The sequence below is a fragment of the Magallana gigas genome, chromosome 9 (assembly GCF_963853765.1).
Source record: "Magallana gigas chromosome 9, xbMagGiga1.1, whole genome shotgun sequence".
NCBI classification, from domain to species: Eukaryota; Metazoa; Mollusca; class Bivalvia; order Ostreida; family Ostreidae; genus Magallana; species Magallana gigas.
This window is the reverse complement of record NC_088861.1, coordinates 45,624,549-45,650,620: the sequence shown is the minus strand read 5'-3', so window position 1 is coordinate 45,650,620 and position 26,072 is coordinate 45,624,549. Positions and strand designations below refer to the sequence as shown.

The 26,072-nt window shown below is 32.3% G+C and overlaps 2 protein-coding genes across 3 annotated transcripts; both read left to right on the top strand.

The window, feature by feature from the left end:
* Positions 1-1,567: 1,567 nt before the first annotated feature.
* Positions 1,568-20,935, top strand: LOC105320262 (uncharacterized). 2 transcript variants are annotated; one of them, XM_034478061.2, is made up of 5 exons: positions 1,568-1,681; positions 4,140-4,342; positions 12,216-12,293; positions 19,128-19,211; positions 20,494-20,935. In XM_034478061.2, the coding sequence occupies exons 2-5, from the start codon at positions 4,178-4,180 to the stop codon at positions 20,875-20,877; spliced, it is 711 nt and encodes a 236-aa protein (XP_034333952.2). In that variant the 5' UTR covers positions 1,568-1,681; positions 4,140-4,177; the 3' UTR covers positions 20,878-20,935. The 2 variants fall into 2 exon arrangements, with proteins under 2 accessions (XP_034333952.2, XP_034333949.2); XM_034478058.2 differs by having other exon boundaries at positions 20,491-20,935.
* Positions 7,789-10,483, top strand: LOC136271398 (MAGE-like protein 2; the record flags this gene model as incomplete). The annotated part of the gene is made up of 4 exons (XM_066071367.1): positions 7,789-7,905; positions 9,353-9,550; positions 9,633-9,648; positions 10,008-10,483. Coding segments are annotated over 4 exons (807 nt in total), but the record flags the coding sequence as incomplete, so codon positions are not given.
* Positions 20,936-26,072: the final 5,137 nt, after the last annotated feature.

The following is a 26,072-nucleotide window of genomic DNA, read 5'->3' as shown; positions in this document are numbered from 1 at the left end:
ATTCCTACGCCAGAGTTCAATATAGTCTCGTTCAACTTGACGCTCGGCTGTCTCCGTAAACCCTTGTCGGAGATTTACGGTGTCAGCCGAGCGTTTGGTTGAACCAGACTATAGTTCAATATTGCTTGGATCCATTCAATTTTCGAGAAATATTTCTTCCACTGATACATACTTTGATTGAATTAATTTTATCTTTAAATATTATTTAACATGATTCATATGGAGGTTTCTCGACATTCTAGTCGAAAAAGTTCAAAAATTCATATTATAAAAATATGCGTAATTCAAATTAGAAATTACGTATACGTGTACTTGTCATGCAAAAAAAAACCATATCATTGATTTTAAAATAAATAAACATCGACAAAATCAACTCCCATCAGTTCTTCAATACTTTGATTTTAGTCTAACTTTATCATTATTATTTCGAGCTGTCCGTTATATTTCTTCGGTCGATGAAGGCTTTGACCAATCGATGAAAGGGTCTGTCTTTTCTACGTAGCTATGCTTCATAGCTTTGAACTTTAATGAAGAAAGGTCTTTTAAAATCCACCATAGCGCTGAAAGAAGCATATGGACCCCTAGTTTTGTGTTGAATTTTGGTTAAGCTGTAAGTGCAGAGTTTCACAAAATACTTTATGATACAACTTTAAGTTTTTTTTCGCCGGATCCACTCCTCTTAACGAGTGATGTTGTCGAACAATTCCACAGCACTTCCACTGTATCATCACCTCCTGGTTAAGCTACTGGACTTTCAACTAAAAAAAGCAAAACATTAAATTGCGTAAAGGTATTGCCAATTTGTTTTAATAAAAGATCAAGTCCTGGAAGAATATATAATTCATTTAATTCGTTTAAGATTATTAACAGTTTTGATGTGTAAACATGTTGGAAAGTAATGTTATTAATATCATTATACGAATCTCTACACAAGTATATTTCTCGGAAGTGATGATAGATCATAATATAATAAAACATTGACTTTATTCAATGGACAATGTCTAGGAAGAAAAGAGCAAACACGTCTAACATAGTCCTAAGATGGGAAAAATAACTCGAGGGAGACCAGAAAAGACATGGCAAAGGTCAGCAGAAAAATGTAAAGATGTTCATGACAATAGCTGTATTATTGCTAGATGTAACATGAGCTGCGCTGTATTTAATATATGTATGAAAGGATCGACGATATTAAAACAAACATAAGAATCATATGGTTAAATAAAATGGATAAATGAAAATATGTTATGTCGATCGCAAATATAATGTTAAAAACGATGTACACATCTTTAAGAATTGTAACATTTTTATAATGAGTTAATGGAGCTGATAGTGATGAAAGAGTAAAAATAAAACATTTTTTTTTAAATGTTAAAAATATCTTCCTTTCAAAAATATAAAAGATATTTAATTGTATTAACAAGCATAATTTCCATCTTTCTAATCAAGTATTCAGACTACACATTTTCAGAAGTCGTAAAACATTATTGACTCTTTGCTAGACCTGTCTTGCTCAAATGAATAATTAATCAGTGACAGCAATTTATCTCACTTTACAACAATTTGCAGATATGATTGTTTCGATTAATTTTTTATCTTTGCGCATAGCACAGTGTGTCGTTCGTTTCCAATTCACTGGGAGGAAACAATTGTCGACACGTTTTCAGGCAGATTTCAATATAAGGTAATCACTCACTTATATTTGTACCTTATCTGTACATTGCCGTATAATATATCATGAATTCCCGATGAAAATATCAAAATGTTTTAAGAGTAGAAGTATGCGTTTCTGATGCATACACATATTCCAATTCCTTTGATTTTAATTCTATAATTTCTTATTAAATGTAGGTCGGGCAGTATTTATGTTCAAATTAAGCGGCGAAACTGATATATTTGCTCATCTTATAATCAATGGTTTAAAAGATGAATGTATATTAGTGTGGCATGTTGAACTCAACTCAGTGCTTTGTTATTTATTTTTGGACGTATCGGTTGGATTTCAATTATTTTTAGCTCATCTAAGTTAAAAGTATTTTAGTATTGAAAAAAGGTCAATGTCGTCACAGTGTCTTTCATGATTATGGTCACTATATGTCAGGTACTAAACCTCACCATAAACATTGAAGTAATCGAAAGCATACTAGTGTTGGTATGTTTGGATTACAGTGTACATAACATAACCACATTCAAAGAGGTTGGCTCCTTAGGTTTGGTAGCCATTTTTGGTCACCTCTTGTCTAAAAATTCTGCATCACATATTAATTTTAGTAGTGTATTCATATTTTTCAATGTCCATTAAACTTTACTGTAAAAAATTGTTTAAAAAAATTACATCTCTTCATAGTTTAGTGAGGGATTATATTTCGTGGCGGAAGGTTTTCAAGAATGAAATGAACAATATTCATAACTCACTAGTTTTAGAGTACTGTTACTTTAGCTTCCTATTTTTCAACGCTGACCAAACTTCTAGATAATTTGTGTATTACTATATATCAATGAGGTTCTAAAAACATATTCAAACAATATTTTGATATGTCTATCGATATATTTTGGCATATTTAGCTAATATTTCATAGAAGTTAAGAAAAAATAAATTCAGTCTTGGCCCAAAATTAGCTTATTTCATGCTATATTTCAAATTTTAAAGATGTGACCGCTATGTGTTTTACTTTTATTTGAGACATTAAATGTATTCTATTTGTATGCAAAGTTTTGGAAAGATGACATTGCTATAATTTTTTTTTATTTGCGTTACAATTTGATTACTCCAAAATTTTGTAACAACTGTTGAGTTCAATAGGCCTTTGAAGGCAACAGTAAAGAAAGAATTTTTTAACTTTGACTTATATTTTATTTTTATAGCCACTACACGTGTTCAACTTCATACTGTATTGAAATCATAGCTAAATGATAGTTCAAACTATGAATAATAATATCTCTAGAAAATTAACATTCCAACAATTTGAGTGTAATAATTGCGAAAGTTAAATGCATTTAAGGATTTTTAAATATAATTTTGCATTTATTTCTACCATGATCCATTCAGTGAAAAGGGGCCATAATGGGAGTCAACTTTTAAAGCTTCAGATGTAGGAGGAAAAAAAACATTGAAAATATTTCCGATGTCATGATTTCTTGAACCAAGCATTTAGTGTAAAATACGTTTTTGAGGAAACAGGGTGTAAAATAACCTCCATTAAAGATATAATAGCTGTAACAATCTCCAAAGTCTTCATTCTCTAATGATATTTGATATGGATATAAATAATGCAAGATTATTTTAGTGTCAGAGAGGACTTGTTTCACCGGGACTTCCTGTGGGTAACCACCACCGTGATAATAGAGATCCACGGATGCATAAAAATGCGACGCAATGGTGTCAGAATTTATATTTTAAATTCATTGATTGTTCATTGATTGTTCTACTGCAAAGTTTTATGTATGTTGTTTCAACGTGAATGAGAAATTCATCAATTATGAAGTGGTTAAGAAAATATTTACTCTATATTCCGACTATCAGTTGGTAAAATAACATAATGCCAGCTGGTGAGTACTAAGGTAAATATTAGTTTAATTTTGGACATTATTATTCAGGTAAGCAATGTTGTCTAAGGATGTTTTTTGTTTAAAATTTGACGAAGAAACATCATGGTGAAATTTTAAATGTAAGACAATTCTGTGGATCAGAATTGTGTCAGTCTTTTAGCTTAAATGTCATTTTCATAGCTAGAAGTAACACACATTTCGCCCTAATTGGAAAAAAAGAGCGGCCATCAACTCTTGGTAATTAGGTACATTGTATATCCATCTGTATTATTTGGAGCGTAGCTTTTTGTGGTCATGGGCTCATGAACAAGTTGCGAGGTAGTAATACCTATGCAAACAAAGAGCAATTGTCTTCGGAAACAACGATACGAAATCAATAAAATCTTAAAGCATCAATCCCTCACATTATAGCTTATATGCTTGTATACAATACAATGCCTGTGAATTTTTAATTGATGTAAACTCTTTTTTGAATAGGTTCCTCATTTCTGCCATATCATTCTGTAATACCTTTCTCTAATAATTGACAGGTGTTTTTATGTTAATATTGCTTCTTCATCGATTTTTGAGCTTTCTTTGGCTTTCGTCTCCAGATACGAGAGAATTGTGACAATGTGACCAAGTAATTGACATGAGTTTCATCGGAAGTACATCTGATGTTTCAATTACGTCGTCATTGTTACGTAATGAATCAACAAGAAAGCAGCCGTCTAGATTTACGTTAGGTGAACTTGCTGTTCTCTCTGGGTCCACGTTTCCATCTTCCTCACAAAACTACCCAGAACCGCATTTGTTGGTGAGTACTTAATGTAACAGTTCTTCGCTGTACAGATTGATTGATTTAATTTCATCTTATTTAAAGATATAAATGTTTATATCGCTGATACTTCTTTAATCTTTATTCCATACAAAATCAGAAGTTGTATTGTCTGAAAACATCATCAATCAAAGTCGTTCTTAATTTATTGTAAAATTGCTCATATACATGTACATGTATGTATGTAATTTGTATAACAGCCTTTATATATAAAGGGGATAGGAGTTAGGTTAGTATGAAACAGATATTTCTATTGGGGATAGGAGTAAGGTTAGTATGAAAAAGAAATATGTTAGAATGAAACAGATATTTCTATTGGGGATAGGAGTTAGGTTAGTATATGAAACAGATATTTCTATTGGGTATAGGAGTAAGGTTAGTATGAAACAGAGATTTCTATTGGGGATAGGAGTAAGGTTAGTATGAAACAGAGATTTCTATTGGGGATAGGAGTAAGGTTAGTATGAAACAGATATTTCTATTGGGGATAGGAGTATGGTTAGTATGAAGTACCGTAAACCTTACTATATCTCAGACTACCAATGAGTTCCGGAACAGCTGTCTCTAAATGTCGTTTGGTTACCCGCTTTCATCACATAATTCACTTCTTTCTCGTTATTAAACGTTTACATGTTTATCGGGTTTCTGACTTTGAACAGGCAACGTTAATCTCGATTGATTTTCGAAAATAAGTTTGATAAGTGTAAGACCGCAAATGAAGGTGATAGCGATCGATATGTGCTTGGCTGGTATCACAGTGACATCAGTAGACTTGGCGTTAGTTTCATAGATTATATGTATTTTATTACTAGGATGATCATGTTCAAATAGGTCATTGAACGAGTAATCAATACTACAAGTAATACAAAAAAAAATCCAAACTATACAAGTAGCACAAATAATATTAATACCACATTAAAAACAAATAATAAAAGCACCGCCAAAACAAGAATATTACTAAAACCGATTTTGTTTGACTTTTCCGATCGCGTCGCGTTCAACTCTTTCAGCTACGTCATACATAAACAATATCCGCACCATAACCACAATTTTTTTTATTGGTGGATTCAGCTTACCGCTGATTGGCTGCTGGTTAACTAAGACTAAATTATGCACGGACAGAACAACAACATATCAGAGAATGAAAACTTCACATGGGTACTCGTGATTGTCGAAATTGGGCTATTTTTCGAAAGTGTACACTTATGATAAAACATACATACGGTACATAACATACATAGCTGTAGCTCTATGTAGAAATTTTGGGTTAGTAAATATAAAGCTTCAGTGCATACAATACTTACATGTACAAAAAAACTTAACGACAATTTACCATGCATAAAAATAACGCTTTCGAAAAAGATTTATGGTCCATGATCGGTGGTTCAGAGACAGGTAAAATAAAGAAATCTACAGTAAATGGTTTGGTGATATTTTAGTATATATATTTACACCGAAAGTGATAGGGGAACAGAAAAGAAAAGATTCCGTCACTTGCCTAATGAAGACGCACCTGTACAAACCCACTTGCACTCTCCACTTCCGTCTCATTCTTTCACACCATCGTTCAGTTCTTTTATTGACTGTCGATTGCCGATCGAAAGGTGTAGAAATCGAGGAATTCATATCTATCACTTCGACTGGCAAGTTAGTAGGTAATACATGACTGTGCATTATACATTTACGGTATTTACATGAAATGAACGCTTAGCACATGCAACTTTAAAATATTATATTTTTAATAACGCCGTACTCTGGACCGTAGCTTGAGGCTACGGTTTAACGCCCGTTTACAGAGGAGAGAGAGAGAGAGAGAGAGAGAGAGAGAGAGAGAGAGAGAGAGAGAGAGAGAGAGAGAGAGAGAGAGGAGAGAGAGAGAGAGAGAGAGTTTTGCATAGAATTTAAATATAGGGGATAGTCGATAATGACTCCATATTGGGGAGAAATGAACTGTTCTGAGAAATCCTTCATTCTGGTATTGCATAAGCGTGTACTGATAACTCCGCCTAAGAAAAGGAGTTAGCCAATCATAAAGTTTTCACAACGGCGGAGTGTATAATTTATGCATGACGTAGCTGACAGACATGATCGTGACGCTATAGGAAAAATCCAACCAAATCGGTTTTGATAATATCACAACTAATACAAATACCACAAATTATGTAAATGCCACACATTATGTAAATTATACAAATAATTCAAGTACCACAAATAATACAAATACCACAAATAATACAAGTACCACACTTAATATAAATGCCAAAAATAATAAAAGTGCTACAAATAAATACCAAAAATAATATAAATACTACAAATAATACAAGTACCACGAATAATATAAATACCACAAATTATACAGATCCCACAGATAATACAAGTACCACAAATAATACAAGTACCACGAATAATACAAGTAACACATATAATACAATTACCACAAATAATACAAATACCACAAATAATACAAGTACCACGAATAATGCAAATAATACAAGTACCACGAATAATGCAAGTACCACGAATAATGCAAATACCACAAATAATACAAGTACCAAAAATAATACAAATACCAAAAATAATACAACTACCACAAATAATACAAGTACCACAAATAATGCAAGTACCACAAATAATACAAGTACCACGGATAATGCAAATAATGCAAGTACCACATATATTAAAGAACCACAAATAATACAAGTACCACGAATAATGCAAATAATACAAGTACCACAAATAATAAAGAACCACAAATAAATCAAGTACCACAAATAACACAAGTACCACAAATGATACAACTACCACAAATAATAAAAACACCACAAATAATACAAGTACCATAAATAATAAAAATACCATAAATTATACAAATACCACAAATAATACAAGTACCACAAATAATACAAGTACCAAAAATAATACAACTACCTCAAATAATACAAATACCACAAATAATACAAGTACCACAAATAATACAAGTACCACAAATAATACAAGTACCACGGATAATGCAAATAATACAAGTACCACATATATTAAAGTACCACAAATAATACAAGTACCACGAATAATGCAAATAATACAAGTACCACAAATAATAAAGAACCACAAATAATACAATTACCACAAATAACACAAGTACCACAAATAATACAACTACCACAAATAATACAAGTACCACAAATAATACAAGTACCATAAATAATACAACTACCACAAATAATACAAATACCACAAATAATACAAGTACCACGAATAATGCAAATAATACAAGTACCACAAATAATAAAGAACCACAAATAAATCAAGTACCACAAATAACACAAGTACCACAAATGATACAACTACCACAAATAATAAAAACACCACAAATAATACAAGTACCATAAATAATAAAAATACCATAAATTATACAAATACCACAAATAATACAAGTACCACAAATAATACAAGTACCAAAAATAATACAACTACCTCAAATAATACAAATACCACAAATAATACAAGTACCACAAATAATACAAGTACCACAAATAATACAAGTACCACGGATAATGCAAATAATACAAGTACCACATATATTAAAGTACCACAAATAATACAAGTACCACGAATAATGCAAATAATACAAGTACCACAAATAATAAAGAACCACAAATAATACAATTACCACAAATATATACAAGTACCACAAATAATACAACTACCACAAATAATACAAGTACCACAAATAATACAAGTACCATAAATAATACAACTACCACAAATAATACAAATACCACAAATAATACAAGTACCACGAATAATACAAGTACACCAAATAATACAAGTTCCACAAATTATAAAGAACCACAAATAATACAAGTACAACATGTAATACAACTACTACAAATAATACAAGTACCACAAATAATACAAATACCACAAATAATTCAAGTACCACGAATAATGAAAATACCACAAAAATACAAGTACCACAAATAATACAAGTACCACAAATAATACAATACCACGAATAATGCAAATACCACAAATGATACAGGTACCACAAATAATACAAGTACCACGAATAATGCAAATACCACAAATAATACAGGTACCACAAATAATACAAGTACTACAAATAATAGAACTACCACAAATAATACAAGTACCACAAATAATAAAGGACCACAAATAATACAACTACCACAAATAATACAAGTACCACAAATAATACAAGTACCACAAATAATACAAGTACCACGGATAATGCAAATAATACATGTACCACATATATTAAAGTACCACAAATAATACAAGTACCACGAATAATGCAAATAATACAAGTACCACAAATAATAAAGAACCACAAATAATACAATTACCACAAATAACACAAGTACCACAAATAATACAACTACCACAAATAATACAAGTACCACAAATAATACAAGTACCATAAAAAATACAACTACCACAAATAATACAAATACCACAAATAATACAAGTTCCACGAATAAAACAAGTACACCAAATAATACAAGTACCACAAATTATAAAGAACCACAAATAATACAAGTACAACATGTAATACAACTACCACAAATAATACAAGTACCACAAATAATACAAATACCACAAATAATTCAAGTACCACGAATAATGAAAATACCACAAAAATACAAGTACCACAAATAATACAAGTACCACGAATAATACAAGTACCACGAATAATGCAAATACCACAAATGATACAGGTACCACAAATAATACAATTACCACGAATAATGCAAATACCACAAATAATACAGGTACCACAAATAATACAAGTACCACAAATAATAGAACTACCACAAATAAAACAAGTACCACAAATAATAAAGTACCACAAATAATACAACTACTACAAAAAATACAGGTACCACAAATAATACACGTACCACAAATAATACAAGTACCACAAATAATAAAGTACCACAAATAAAACAACTACCACAAATAATACAGATACCACAAATAATACACGTACAACAAATAATACAAATACCACAAATAATACAAGTACCACAAATAATACAAATACCACAAATAATACAACTACCACAAATAATACAAGTACTACGAACAATGCAAATACCACAAATAATACAGGTACCACAAATAATACAAGTACCACAAATAATAGAACTTCCACAAATAATACAAGTACCACGAATAATACAAGTACCATAAATAATACAAATACCACAAACAATACAAGTACCACGAATAATGCAAATAATACAAGTACCACAAAAATACAAGTACCACAAATAATACAAGTACCACGAATAATACAAGTACCACGAATAATGCAAATACCACAAATGATACAGGTACCACAAATAATACAATTACCACGAATAATGCAAATACCACAAATAATACAGGTACCACAAATAATACAAGTACCACAAATAATAGAACTACCACAAATAATACAAGTACCACAAATAATAAAGTACCACAAATAATACAACTACTACAAAAAATACAGGTACCACAAATAAAACAAGTACCACAGATAATACAAGTACCACGAATAATGCAAATACCACAAATAATACAAGTACAACATGTTATACAACTACCACAAATAATACAAATACCACAAATAATTCAGGTACCACGAATAATGAAAATACCACAAAAATACAAGTACCACAAATAATACAAGTACCACAAATAATACAAGTACCACGAATAATACAAATACCACAAATGATACAGGTACCACAAATAATACAAGTACCACGAATAATGCAAATACCAGAAATAATACAGGTACCACAAATAATACAAGTACCACAAATAATAGAACTACCACAAATAATACAAGTACCACAAATAATAGAACTACCACAAATAATACAAGTACCACAAATAATACAAATACCACAAATAATACAACTACCACAAATAATACAGGTACCGTCAATAATACAAATACCACAAATAATACAAGTACCACAATTAATACAAGTACCACGAATAATGCAAATACCACAAATAATACAAGTACAACATGTAATACAACTACCACAAATAATACAAGTACCACAAATAATACAAATACCACAAATAATTCAAGTACCATGAATAATGAAAATACCACAAAAATACAAGTACCACAAATAATTCAAGTACCACGAATAATGCAAATACCTCAAATAATAAAAGTACAACATGTAATAGAACTACCACAAATAATACAAGTGTCACAAATAATACAACTACCACAAATTATACAGGTACCACAAATAAAACACGTACCACAAATAATACAAATACCACAAATAATACAAGTACCACGAATAATGCAAATACCACAAATAATACAAGAACAACATGTAATACAACTTCCACAAATAATACAAGTACCACAAATAATACAAATACCACAAATAATTCAAGACCACGAATAATGAATATACCACAAAAATACAAGTACCACAAATAATTCAAGTACCACAAATAATTCAAGTACCACAAATAATATAAGTACCACAAATAATAAAAATGCCACAAATAATACTGGTACCACAAATAATACAAGTACCACAAATAATAGAATTACCACAAATAATATAAATACCACAATAATACAAATACCACAAATAATACAGGTACCACAAATAATACACGTACCACAAATAATACAAATACCACAAATAATACAAGTACCACAAATAATACAAATACCACAAATAATACAAGTACCACAAATAATACAGTTACCACAAATAATACAAGTACCACGAATAATACAAATAACACAAGTACCACAAATAATACAAGTACCACAAATAATTCAAGTACCACAAATAATACAAGTACCACAAATAATACAAGTACCACAAATAATAAAAATGCCACAAATAATACTGGTACCACAAATAATACAAGTACCACAAATAATAGAACTACCACAAATAATATAAATACCACAAATAATACAAATACCACAAATAATTCTGGTACCACAAATAATACAAGTACCACAAATAATAGAACTACCACAAATAATACAAGTACCACAAATAATAGAACTACCACAAATAATACAAGTACCACAAATAATAGAACTACCACAAATAATACAAATACCACAAATAATACAAGTACCACAAATATAACACAAACTAGACTTTCACCTGTGCGTGCACGGGTTGACATTTCATAATTACTCTCGGGATTTGTCATAGTAAATGCACTGTGTTAGAGTTATCTCCAATATTTTCTTTGATGAACAGAATTTATAGCAAATTTCTAATCTAAATTTACACGTATTTGTATTATTGTTTCTGAGTTTATCCATGCAAATGTGATATTTTGGAAATATAAACTAAAGAGCCTCTTGTGATTAAGCGTGAATTTAATGCGCATGATTGTAAATTCCAAAAAATCCAGATGATTCCCTGATTTTTTTTGGCGATATTTTCATTGATTATTTATTAGCGAAGCTTGATTGAGAAAAAATAAAAACAAATTGATAATCTTCAACTACCAATGATGCTAAAAATATAAAAGAAACAAAAGACTCTTCCGATTTATCGGTATTAAAGGTAAAAAAAAAATCGTGTCTATTATTTTAATATATAGTACAATGTAGTATAGATACCACATATAACAATACAAGCACAATGAATAATACAGATACACGAAACATACAAGTACCAGAACTTATACAAGTTCCGCAAATAATAAGTACCATACATAATGCAAGTACCACAACATATACACATACCACAAATGCTAAAAATAATGCCTAGTAAGTGGTACTGAAATGAAAATTGATACACATATATACATGTACATTTCTTTCTCTCAGGATCCTTTCAAAGACGCCAAAAAACTTCTTCATACAATTCGCCTAAAAAAGTCAAAGGAACAAACTGATGACCCGCAGGTATGTTAGGTATATGGTACGGCAAAGTATTGCAGAAATACTCAACGTTTATCAACCATGTTTATGGTACAATATCAAGTGTGTCAAAGAGAATATGTAGTTTTTTAGCTCACCTGAGCTGAAAGCTCAAGTGAGCTATTCTGATAACTTTTTGTCCGTCGTCCGTCCGTCCGTCCGTCTGTCCGTCCGTCTGTCCGTCTGTCTGTCCGTCTGTAAACTTTTTACATTTTGAACTTCTTCTCTAAAACCGCTTATCCAATTTCAACCAAATTTGGCACAAAGCATCCTTATGGGAGGGCGAATATAAATTGCAGAAATAAAAGTCCGATCTGTATTCAAAGCGGAGAAAACCTTGAAACTGTAGAAAAAGGGGGGTGCATTTTTAAAAATCTTCTTCTCAAGAACTACTGATTCCAATTCAACGTAGTTTAGCATAAATTATCCTTATGGGAAGGAAAATATAAATTGCAAAAATTAAGGTCTAATTCTGTTTCAAATCTGAGTTATTACGAAAATAATAATAAAGGAAAGGCGTGTTTCAATCAGTTTAATAGCTTCGGATTCGGCATCCGGTAAAATGGGTAGACAAGACTTGGCCTGGGCAAAACAAAAGATTGGCAGTTATTAATCTGCCAATCTCATTAAAATTTCAGGATATTTGATGGACCAGTATATTTGTATTTGCTGTAAATATTGCTGCAAAATAATGCGTATTTGGAATTGACGATTGCCGATCTACCCCGGCTTTTATTTTGCCACGGCCCGGGTTTGCGTACCCATTTTACCAAGACTCGTATTCCATACTTCTAAAACGAGGTTCTTTGTTTAAAGCAGCCATGACATTATACGAAAAAGGGTCGATCTGACTATGATGAATTTGCTTGTTGTGCAACAGTTCGCGTATGAAGGGAATTTTTTGAAACATGAAAAATATATTGGTGCCTATTTTGTGAAGTAAATTGAGGCTAAATATTTCAATGCGTTGACAGTTTTCACACATGACGTTGATGTTTGTTCTGATTTTCGTTTCGTTTTCATTATTTATGCTTTGTAACCTGGAAACTGTCGTTTGTATTTCGTGATTTTTACGTATCAAATCAAACAGAGACTTCGGTAAATCAAACAGCTACGTGAACTGTTTACCTGCGTTAATTAAGCAAAATCTGATGTAGGAGTACTGAAATACAATTATCGGTAATTCGGCATTATCTTTTGCTTAATGGTAGATTAATGCAATAGGTTTTTGTTGAGATGCTCGGCATTTTCTCTAGTTTATTCAGTTTAAAAAGAGTTTGATATCGCTTACGGAAATATGTAGGTATCTACATGTATATATATGATTCATTTCGAAAAAATAATTTTGTGTTCTTTATTTGTTATACATGTAGTGCATGCTTCTTGTGTTTAATTGTTTACAATTTCTATTTACTAACCATATTTGAGTGTTAAGCTTCGAATTATAAGCAAGATACAGAGATTTGCTCACAATTCTATGTTTGTACACAGATCTTAAAAGCTAAAGATTAAATCAAAGTACTGATAGTATTAAAAAGCGCTAACCCAGCTTCTGTATGTACAGTACCGTCAAGGCGGATCCCGTATTTGACCGCGCTCCCCCCGCGGTTATTAAATCCTTTCCGCGTTACACCATCGCGGTTAATTCATCGCGGTCCTCGCTGCAGCCATGTTTAAACCGCGGCGGTGTGACCTACCGTTGAACAAGGTGATCGAAGATTTTTACCTGTATGCTATTAGACATTAAGACGGCCACCTAACACTGAGAGTCATTCTATACTGGCCATGTCTGATGTATTGTTTTTATTTCACATAAAATGATTACGTATTTTTAATGCACGTTTTCAAAACTCCTTATCAATTATTTTAGAGATATTTTAATTAAAGAATCATCTGCACCCGTAATAATTTTCATGTACATTTGTAACTGTTGATATACCTATTATTTCACAAATATTTATTCATTTTTATAATATAATCTACATGAAGAAGAGGGTAAGAACTATAATATATTAATTTTCGATTTTTTAATGATTTATACAGTTCCGACTACAAAAATGCGTTTAATCCATATCAGTTTGTAGCTCGTTTTACGACACTCTCTCGATGCTCAAGACAATTAATCTAGTCCGTGACAGGCACATGCTACACGGAGAAAGTTTACCTATGGTCAACGGCATGATATGACAATTTTACTCAACCCTTAAAATACTAAGTTATATTGATATAATTTTATGCGAGTTCAATATGAAGCTACAACACAAATGTACGTGTAGTATCTGCTGCGAATACCGTTTTTCGTAACCGCCCCCTCCACTTCTTCAACGTTTTAATGACTGTCAAAGTACATGTAAATTGTACTTGACTTCAGTCCCAATTGTTTAACACAAAGGTGTGAAATCATCGCATTGACGGGAAATCACTCCACGCTTGAACGCACAGAATACACCGGTACATGTACATGTATATGAGACAGGTGAATAATCCGTGTAACGAGTGACCATCAGGAATTTCATGTTTTTCAAACAATTTTACTAACAGTAATAACAATAAATAGTTATTCATTTTACTGTTATCTGTTTAACTTTTAAACGTGTTTAAGATGCACCCCCTCCGCAAAAACCTGAAACCTTCAATATAGACTAAACGAGAGAGAGAGAGAGAGAGAGAGAGAGAGAGAGAGAGAGAGAGAGAGAGAGAGTCAATACTCAAGACAATTAACCTAGTCCGTTACAAGCACACGCTACGCTGTGTACGTATACCATACGATCAACGGCAAAATATGAAAATTTTACTTTACCCTTAAAATATAAAAGGTATTGATATCATTTTATGTGTGTTGAATATGAAGCTACTACACATATGTCGTATCAGTTGCGAATTATAACGTTTTTTCTACCCCCCCCCCCCCTCCCCTTTCCAACGTTTTAATCTCTGTCAAAATGTACTGTATTTGTCCCAATTGTTTTACACAAAGGCGTGAAACCATCGCACAGACAGGAAATTACTCTTCGCTTGAACGCACAGAATACACGGGTATGAGGCAGGTGGATATTCCTTGCAACAAGTGACATCCAGGAATTCTACCCGTATATCAAACAATTTATCTAACAGTAACAATAAATAATTGTTTCATTTTACTGCCTTCTTAAACTGTAAAAGGTGTTTAACTTGTCTCTTCCCCCGAAAGAGAGAGAGAGAGAGAGAGAGAGAGAGAGAGAGAGAGAGAGAGAATTAGTTTTGTTTTTTTTTTAAATAACGTTGTATACGAACTAAACTTCACAAACACAGTGTCAAACATTAAATTAAACATCATAAACAGTGTTTAAATACTTTATTGTTACACAAACTTCTTTTTTTCCTGTACCTAAAAACTAATAGAACCAAACTGTTTTCCTTTATCAAGGAAGGAGCACGTGGTGCAGCTCGCGGGCTGATTTGATTGACAGGTGAAGCACTCAGACAGAAACTGCATATTAGATTCAATCACAATGTATACGGTCCCTATTTTTTTATGAATACTAAACTTAGGAATATTTCATATTAGTATATTTGAATTGAATGCAGTGGCGTCGTGGGGGGGGCTAAAGAACATTACCTCTCTCTCTCTCTCTCTCTCTCTCTCTCTCTCTCTCTCTCTCTCTCTCTCTCTCTCACACACACACATATAAAGATCGTAGATAAAATCAAGATCGGCGACACTAAATCAAGAAGCCTCCTCTGTAAGATAGTTGTACGGTTAGACGAAGCCGTACGCAATTTGGAGATTTTCTTTTGTCTTGAATAGGTGTGAAAACCCATAGGGCATGCCTTTTTCTACCCTGGGTTTGTTAATCACTATACACAGGAAATGATCGCGACTTATAATTGATATACAGAATAAAGGAAATGTGTACAAAATAGTTGGCATTTGAATTTTTTAAAAGTAACTCGAGATGTATGCATTTAATAACATGTACAACTTCCCATGTTGTTTTGTGATGTAACAACCTCATTCCATTTCTTGTAAAGAATAACACCTTAAATAATCTAGTTAAAGACAGTAGTTACAACAATTATTTTAATATTATCAATCGAACTCTGATGTTAACCTGAAAAATATCCTCGCGACCTTTTATTGCCATAAACCGCTTTGCGAATATTCTTATATAATAAGTAACTGTTTTCCAGATCGTGAATTATATCATTTGTACAGAAAACCTTGCCTATGATGAAGTTGAGTAAGAACATAAAATACACACAAAATACAAATATGATAAATACATTTAAATGTGTACTTATTGTTTTCTATATTACAATTGCAAATTGTTTGAAAGTTTGTTGAAACTCGATCGCACGGACATATATAGATCGGCAAAAGCATGTCATCAATTTAATTTACCCGGTATGCAGTTTACGTAGATTAAATAGGAAACTTTCATTACTTGTTCACAATTTAACAAGACTGAATAAACAAAAATTATAATCCGACTGCCACGCATACTTATCAATTTTTGAATTTGTTAAGTCAATTTGAATGGAATGTAAAAATACACTGTCAAGTATCTAAATGAAGAAGCATTGATGAATGATTTTAAACACACTCTATAAATTTAACATTTAAAAAATACATATCGTATGTTATTCTAGATCGTTCCATAAATTAAAATGATATATACATGTATACATGTAGGGTCGTGTAGCTGTCAATTATTTTTTAGTCGAGGGAGATAACTCGCGTTTCAGTTCGATACTTTTGTTCACCTGTAATTTATCGTCAAGACCGCGGCGGTGTTGATTTGCTGGACAACTCTACCGCGGGGGTACGCGGTTTTACCTGAGACACCTGTTTTAAACCGCGTTGCAATTTGGACCGCGGGGGTGCGCGGAAAATACGGGATCCGCGTTGACGGTACTGTATATAACAAATATATGTATATAGCATTTCAGCTTCTGTATACGCACTATATTTCCTCATCACTGCATGACAGTCCCTGCAATGATGTATGTAAGCCCCGTACATTAATTTCACAATAGCCCGTAAATTAGATTCACAATAGCCCGTGCAGTTATGTGCATAAACCCCTGAAACTGGTTCCCTAACCAGTTTAAATGATGTATACTTTTGCTTATAGGGGGCGGTTATTCGATGCACCGGAAGTTGAAGTCTAACGACAATAAAGCGCTGAGCTATGCTTAGCGCTTTAAAAAGTAAAAAAAAATTGTCAATATTATTACGAAAATTTTCAAAATCTGTTCTTCCAGAAACCAACTTATTGAATTGTAAACTTAACCTTTTTAGCTCACCTGAGGATGGGGCCACAATGGGGGGTCGAAGTTTAACAAATGCATATATAGAGTAAATCTTTAGAAATCCTCTCCTCAGAAACTAATCGGCCAGGAAAGCTGAAACTTGTGTGGAAGCATCCTCAGGTAGTGTAGATTCAAAGATGTGAAAATCATGACCCCTGGGGGTAGGGTGGGGCCACAATGGAGGGTCGAAGTTTAACATATGAATATAAAAAGTAAATCTTTAAAAATCTTCTTCTCAGAAACTAATCGGCCAGAAAAGCTGACACTTGTGTGGATGCATCCTTATGTAGTGAAGATTCAAATTTGTGAAAATCATGACCCTCAGGGGTAGGGTGGGGCCACAATGGGAGATCGACGTTTTACATAGGAATATACACAGTTAATCTTTAAAAATCTTCTTCTCAGAAACTAATCAGCCAGGAAAGCTGACACTTGTGTGGATGCATCCTCAGGTAGTGTAAATTCAAATTTGTGAAAATCATGACCCCCGGGGGTAGGGTTTGGCCACAATGGGGGATCGAAGTTTAACATAGGAATATATACAGTAAATCTTTAAAAATCTTCTTCTCAGTAACTAATTCGCCGGCAAAGCTGACACTTGTGTGGAAGCAACCTCAGGTAGTGAAGATTCAAAGTTGTAAAAATCATGACCCCTGGGGGTAGGTTGGGGCCACAATGGGGGATTGAAGTTTAACATATGATTATATACAATAAATCTTTAAAAATCTTCTTCTCAGAAACTAATTAGCCAGGAAAGCTAAAACTTGTGTGGAAGCATCCTCAGGTAGTGTAGATTCAAATTTGTGAAAATCATGACCCCTGGGGGTTGGTTTGGGCCACAATGGGAGGTCGATGTTTTACATAGGAATAAACAGAGTCATCTTTAAAAATCTTCTTCTCAGAAACTAATCAGCCAGGAAAGCTGGAACTTGTGTGAAAGCATCCTCAGGTAGTGTAGATTCAAAGTTGTGAAAATAATGATCCCCAGGGGTAGGGTGGGACCACAATGGGGGGGGGGGGTCAAAGTTTTACATAGGAATATACACAGTTAATCTTTAAAAATCTTCTTCTCAGAAACTAATCAGCCAAATGATTCTTTATAATTGTTAAGACTTTGGCCCCAGGACAATTCTTTGGCCTCACGAGAAGGTTTAGAGTTTGATGTACGTTTTTATCCCATATATAAACTATTGTTAGGGATCTTTTTTAGAACTGCAATACTCAACATATGATATGACTATAAAATCATCCTGTTAGAAAAGGGACTAATGATTATAAACATAAGAATATCCAGGGGAAAATGGATTTTATTTATACAGGATTTACATGAATTATTGTACATTGTCCAGATAGTTTGTATTATGACTCCATTGAGCTGATTTTATCATACCTATTGTTCCTCAGGTGAGCGATGTGGCCCATGGGCCTCTTGTTATAGAATTGTTTTTTGTTTTCAATAAATGTCTGTTTTTGCTCATAATTTAAAAAAAATTCATATCTTGAAAGTGTTATTCATTTTAACCTCAGAATGAATGTGATTCGGCAGACGAAGTTCTTAAGCTGGTCAGAAAGAAAGGCCGGAGAAAACCAAGGAATAAGGAACAAGCACAGGTGAGAGATGCAGATACCACGGGAATTAACAGCAAGCACAGGCGAGCTAACATATTAGCATTTAAGCCACACAAAGCCCAGAAATAGAGAGTTAGCAAAGGTAAGGGGATTCCAAAAGAAAATTAAGGAATAAAGAGCTAGCCTAGCACATGTACGTGTAAGTCTCAGAAAATTAAATCAAGTGGGGGGGGGGGGTAGCACAGGTGAATTGACACCACAGAACACCCCGGAATAAAGAGATTGGACAGGTAAGATAAAGCTACAATAATAAAGAGGGGTTGCGCAGGTTAGTGACCATATTGGCATACAACATGTAATGTCCCATAATATATGTCTTAACCAGAATTTTTTTCCAGTATCGTTCATCCCTCGGTTGACCGAGTGTCGTCGAACATATGAAATGTGTAAATGTTTATAAGATTTATATAAAAAAAAATAAAATAGAAAAGCAGATAAAATTGATACATATAATTTTTGGGGGTCGTTCAAGCCTTTCAATTAACGGAAATGTGTTCAGATGTGGCTAACTGGTATTGAACTGCCATTCTGCCATTTCATTGTGTTGGTTATCATAATCACGTAATACAACTGAAATGTGCATTTTAAAGATGATTGTGGAAGTATTGTTACATAAAAAGTTTAAAATTTATCAATTTAAACTTAACTATAACAGTTTTAAAACTGTTATGGTTAAGTTTAAATTGATAAAATTTAAACTTTTAATGCAACAGTTTTATAAAAATGCATGTATAAGTTTACAGATTACACACTGTATATTTTCATCTTTACTTTTAAGAATTGCATAAAGTATAAAATGGGAACTGTAAATTGTCAGAAAAAAATTCATTTACGCTTTGAAAAAAATACAAAATCGACAGGCAGAAGTTCTATTGGCCTTAAAGTTCAAACTATTTTAATAAGATTATTGCAGGGTTTTTTGTTGGTTTAGTTTATAATGATCTCTGGCATTTTTTTTATACCATTGTTACGCCATGAATGACAACGATTAAATTGCTCATTTGGTAACCAACATGAAAAATGTGCAAAGTTTTTCAAATTCAAAGAAAAATAGCATTTAACTTTTATAAAATCCCATATATATATATATATATATATATATATATATATATATATATATATATATATATATATATATATATATATATTCAAGAATACATATACTTTTAACGTTTTAATACATAATTACACAATTGATATTAAGATTTCCTTTAAACATATAAAAGCTTGGCTATTCTTTATTCTTATATCATATATTAAGAAGGACGCCGAACAAAGACATAAAGATTCTGAAACACAAACAGACATGGAAATCGAGGAGGTCATCAAGGAACTTGAGGAGCTGGATAAGCTATCGGCCATTGTCTCGGGAGACCGACATTCATACCGGAAGTCAATGTCGCATGTCAATCTAGACCCGGATATCAAAATTGCTGATGACTTATTGCAGGAGTTGGATTCTGCTATTTTCCGGAATACTTGTACACAAACGGATTATCTTTCTAACAAAAAGATTTTTCAAGAAACAATTGATTTCCCGTTGCCTCGTCGAGCGGTGCAATCTAAGATAGACCACAGGTGGCCCAAGGGTCACAAGCTGCACCTGAAATTTTGCTTCGATAAAAATATACGTGCAAAAGATGTTTGAATTTTTTCATAGTTTATGTAATACATACTTTGTACATGGTCTTTGTGCCATAACTAAATTATTTTTAAAGATAGTTGAATTCTTTGTTTAACTTATCAAACTTTAAAACTTGATTGTCTGGCATTTGTGCCTTTAAAAGAACCAACATTGGCATTTTAATCACCAAAATAATCCTGTATGTTAACAAACAAAGGATTTTTTTTTAACCTGGATGACTTATCTTAAGAAAATACCCTTTTCCTCTTCGACCGACGTATTGCCAACCACATCTTTTTGATGATATTAAAGAAATATTTAGAGAAATTAAAAGTTTCTCAAACCATTTGCATTAATAGGTTTTTTTTCATCTTTATCTAAAATACATTTAAACTAGAAGGCCCGTTTTACATAGCATTCTTCGGACTAAGTTATTAATAATAGTTTAGAAAAAAAAGTTTTGCTACGTCATGCAATTTATTTTTTTTAGATGATTTAAATTCTATAAACCTAATGTGGTATATACATGTAAAAAGTAGAATTATATAGAATTATATATTGAACTTCTGATTTTTAAATAAGGTTAAATATTTATGGTAACATTAATGCGATGTTTTACCCATCGTTTCCACAGCTCTTTTACTTTTTTATTGTTTTTTTTTTTAAATATTGCTTTAATAATAACATTGTTAATGTTATTTAAAACGCGGGTTATGTAATTTTTTTCTGCAATGTTCGATACCTTCATAACACGCATGAATCATCAGAAAAAGCATTTTATTATTTATTTTAACATCTTTCTTTTAGCTGATTAATAAATTGATTATGAAAAGTAAATTACAAAAAATTACAAAAAACAGTAACTGTTTATGAACATAAGTACGTTAGCTAAAAGAAACAGCCAAATTGTCTCCTGCCAGATCTTGAGTCTGACATCATCATGATTATTTCGTGCAGTCCGTGGTATTTCGTAGGTCGCTGTAGGTTAAGACCAATCGATAAACAGGGCGTGTAAATTTCAGAACTATCAATTTCTTCTCAGTTTCAGCTGCTGTAGATTTCGACCAATCGATAAACGGGGCGTGTAGATTTCAGTCTGTTTCTATAGAGCTATGAATTAACTATAAGATTTCGTAAGAAATCGAAGGAATTATACTTGGTAGATGTAAATATAATTATATGAACTTCTCTGAATAACATAAACCAGAAAGGTAAAGCTTTTTTCAGATAAATAAAGTTGTACTTAAAAAATGAAGAAAGGGATAAACAGGTAAAGAAGATTATTTTTTTATTAAAATGATATATATATATAGTAAGCTACATGCAAGACTGTAAAACAATATTATTATATCAGGTGTCAAACGGGGAACTCTTTAGGGCAAGGAGCAAACATGTAACTATTATTAGGCCTAACATATGAGAATACATTACCTTATAATCTCTCTCTCTCTCTCTCTCTCTCTCTCTCTCTCTCTCTCTCTCTCTCTCTCTCTCTCTTGAATGTAAATTATGTAAAGAATAGTACTATAGTAACATCCTGTTCGCCCTGTTTCTCGATTAGTCATTTTTGGGAGTTGATTTTTAATCAACTCTCCTATGCAGTCACTCGGACAAACCAAAAGTGAAACAGTGTTTGGACCTCAGCACAAATCATTGCTCATGACAAGACTTAGTTCTTGAAAATAATTGATGAATTCGATGTAATGTATGCTAAAGCATTGTTTTTCAAGGAAATTTATTTACAGATACCTTAAAAATAGTCAGATTTTAAATGGTACGAACAATTTAAATATGTTTTGTAGTCGTATGTATTCCTACGCCAGAGTTCAATATAGTCTCGTTCAACTCGACGCTCGGCTGTCTCCGTAAACCCTTGTCGGAGATTTACGGTGTCAGCCGAGCGTTTGGTAGAACGAGACTAGAGTTCAATATTGCTTGGATCCATACAATTTTCGAGAAATATCTTTACCAGTGATACATAGTTTGATTGAATTAATTTTATCTTTAAATATTATTTAACATGATTCATGTGGAGGTTTCTCGACATTCTAGTCGAAAAAGTTCAAAAATTCATATTATAAAAGTATACGTAATTCAAATTAGAAACTACGTATACATGTACTTGTCATGCAAAATAACATATCATTGATTTTAAAATAAATAAACATCGACAAAATCAACTCCCGTCAGTTCTTCAGTACTTTGATTTTAAACGTAGCTGATCAAAGCCGTTTATCATATTCTCTTCAAATGACCGTTATTTCCATTGCTTCAAAAATATTATCAAGATGTGATAGTACGACATGTATCTTACTGTTTCTTAGTTCAAACATAAAGAAGCTTAAAGAAAATGAGTAACGGTCGCATTTATATTTGGGGATTTCTGATCCTCTGGAAGAAGAGCTTTGCATAAAAGCATTAAAGGATTAACGTTAACTCTTAAACCCTTTTAGATTTTCCTTTGCTTGAACAGTTTATAACTAGTCAAATGCATAGCATGATATTCAAGATCGATTTGATTCTTTTTATCATCAACCCAACCGCCTTTTATTGTTTGACAAACTTGCGATTTGCGCAAACCAATGGCTCTGACTGTTTATATATCTAAATTTGCTATAAGTTTATGAAAAATGTTATCGAGACAATGGTACTTTCATATTGAGGAAATTGTTCTTTCAAAAGTTCTTCTACTTTTTTCATGGAAATTGTATATCATATCTTTCGGTTAAATTCCATTCATTTTTTTTTTCTGCTCTTAAGTGCAGCTTAAATAATTGCTGAATATAAACAACCCATGTATAAAGTCCGAGAATTGATTACATATTAAAGTTACTAGGTATATTTGGTTAAAACCGGCCAGTTTAGATTACTGTCCTGTTTTCCGATTACCCTTTATTTAGCAAAAACAAAATTAGACGATGGCAGGAGAAGAAGTCGTAATTCGCAACGTCCTTTTCACATCAACAGAAACGCGTGCTTTTAAAAGGAATCAAGACCGATTATAGATTGTCAGCGGATTTCTGTTCATGTGTGCTTTCAATCGTTTCATCAACTCGGAGTCATAATTTATTCATTGTTTTAGCATCAGATATCACTGTGTTTTATCATACTCTCGATTGATATCTCTCCTTATGCCGTTGGAAATTATGCATCGTTTGAACTAAGAGAAAATACAGGGAGATCAAAAAATCATTATATACTTTTTGATTGTTTTAGAATGTCTAGAAACACTGAACACAGCCTAAGACCATGGTGTATTAAAGCAGTTTGAAATCAAATATGAAAACAGTCGATAATCTGATTGTTGATTGATCGATTGGCAGATATATCGATATCGATTATGTACCACTTTACTGTCCTACCTGCATTATTTAGTATTAAAGGTGTTCACCAGGTTTTTATTTTAAAGAAAGAGACTTAAATGAGTTTATGTAACATTCATATTATTACATGTAACGTTAGCTAGATCATAGTTTTGGGCAAAATATTTAATACTTTGCACACGCGTAAACAGCTAAAATGATTAAAATCAACTTAAATCTTGCATTTATAAACTTTTTCTCACGGCAATGTCAGCGTTGCTTAACGGTATAATTTTGTAAGAATAAAAGTTCCGTACAATCAATAATGAGGTACACTCGTCACAAAACACATGTAGTCCTTGTAAACTCTGTCCAGAGTTTTTGCTTCCACCACTTTTTGCTTGATATTTCAATAATCAAAAATACCTTTGTGCTCAAACTACGTTCATCCACTAATATGAAAAATGTCCAGATTATCTGTTCTGAAACACCCCCTCTACCGATTCTGGTTTCAATACACATCCAAAAATAGAAAGTCTACGGGGATTTTGCATTGCATCAGCCATTAATAAGCCCGAAAGATAACGTTGAAAAATTGCGCGAGGTATCCCGAGTACTTCCGAATGGAGAAACGATGTAAACATTTCCCATTATAACTCTCCGAAAGAAATTTTGTTTTCGTTCCTGTTAACTTTTATGAGTGAAAAATGAAAATTGCTCAATGAAGATATCTTGGATATATTCCCTTTCATCGATTTCAACTGTATTTCTTTCACAGGTAGGTGTATTTTTATTAAAAATCATCAAAAAGTGACGGAAGCAATAACTTGGGACAGACTATAGTAAACAGCACCATATAACTAAATAAAATATGTTTTTCAATGAATCCCCAAAAGTAAAACTAAGGCATCGTTCTATAGTCCGCATCATTCAACCGACATCTAATTGCAAAACGATTGATTGGTGTAATCCCCATGGGGCCCATTTTTAGAGTTTTTAACAATTTCTTTTGTTAGAAAACAGTTGATTGAATGCCATTGGATTTTCTGTCATATTCACTCTAAATTTGTAAGTAATCTGAATGATAAATTATGCTAGATACTGCAACTTGAGTTTTGTGAGACTGAGGTGTAATATTCTGGAAATTCATGCTTGAAAGGTAGCTCTCTCTCTCTCTCTCTCTCTCTCTCTCTCTCATCTATTTCAAATTTAGTCAAATTTAAGAAGTTCATCGAGTACATAAAACATTTTTACGCCAATATTGGTGTCAAATAAATAATTGATGTAAATTTGAATTTAAAGGCCGTTCAAATATCCCTGGACTAACTTACCCATTGATAATCAGAGGTCGGTTTACAAATTAGGATGATTTAATCTTTTTTTTAGAACTGTGAATACCGATTCTAATTATTGATTAGTGTTTTCATTAACACTAGTCGATGTGTTATATTTAAGGAAAGGATTGAATTGATCCTTTTGATTTTTTGTCTGTAAGGCTTGTTTTAAACAGAACAAAAATTGCTTATTGATTCGGAGCTAATACGAATAAAAAAAATGATATAGATTTTATAAATAGATTCATTAATTAGGCATGTATATCGAATTTGAATGTTGTAGAGAGAGAGAGAGAGAGAGAGAGAGAGAGAGAGAGAGAGAGAGAGAGAGAGATTCATCCAGTTCCCTGCACTTACCCTTATACACTTATAAGATACAGTAGCTGTGTGTTTTGAAAGGCAATTTAGAAGTTGATCGACGTTATAGCAAATGCTTATATATTTTTAGTGTTTCAATTAAAGTAATTTACATGTTCTTGCTTTTTCCTTAGTGAACAAGGTCAAACAAATAATAGAAAATTTGAGGCAAATATTTTATTACATGTACTTTGATTGTGTTTGAAAAATCAACATTAAAGAAATG

Coding starts and splice junctions, on each gene's coding strand:
- LOC105320262 (XM_034478058.2), top strand. CDS start 4,178: ATGAGTTTCATCGGAAGTACATCTGATGTTTCAATTACGTCGTCATTG. Junction 4,343..12,215: donor ACCCAGAACCGCATTTGTTG/GTGAGTACTTAA, acceptor TCTTTCTCTCAG/GATCCTTTCAAAGACGCCAA. Junction 19,212..20,490: donor GGAATAAGGAACAAGCACAG/GTGAGAGATGCA, acceptor TCATATATTAAG/AAGGACGCCGAACAAAGACA.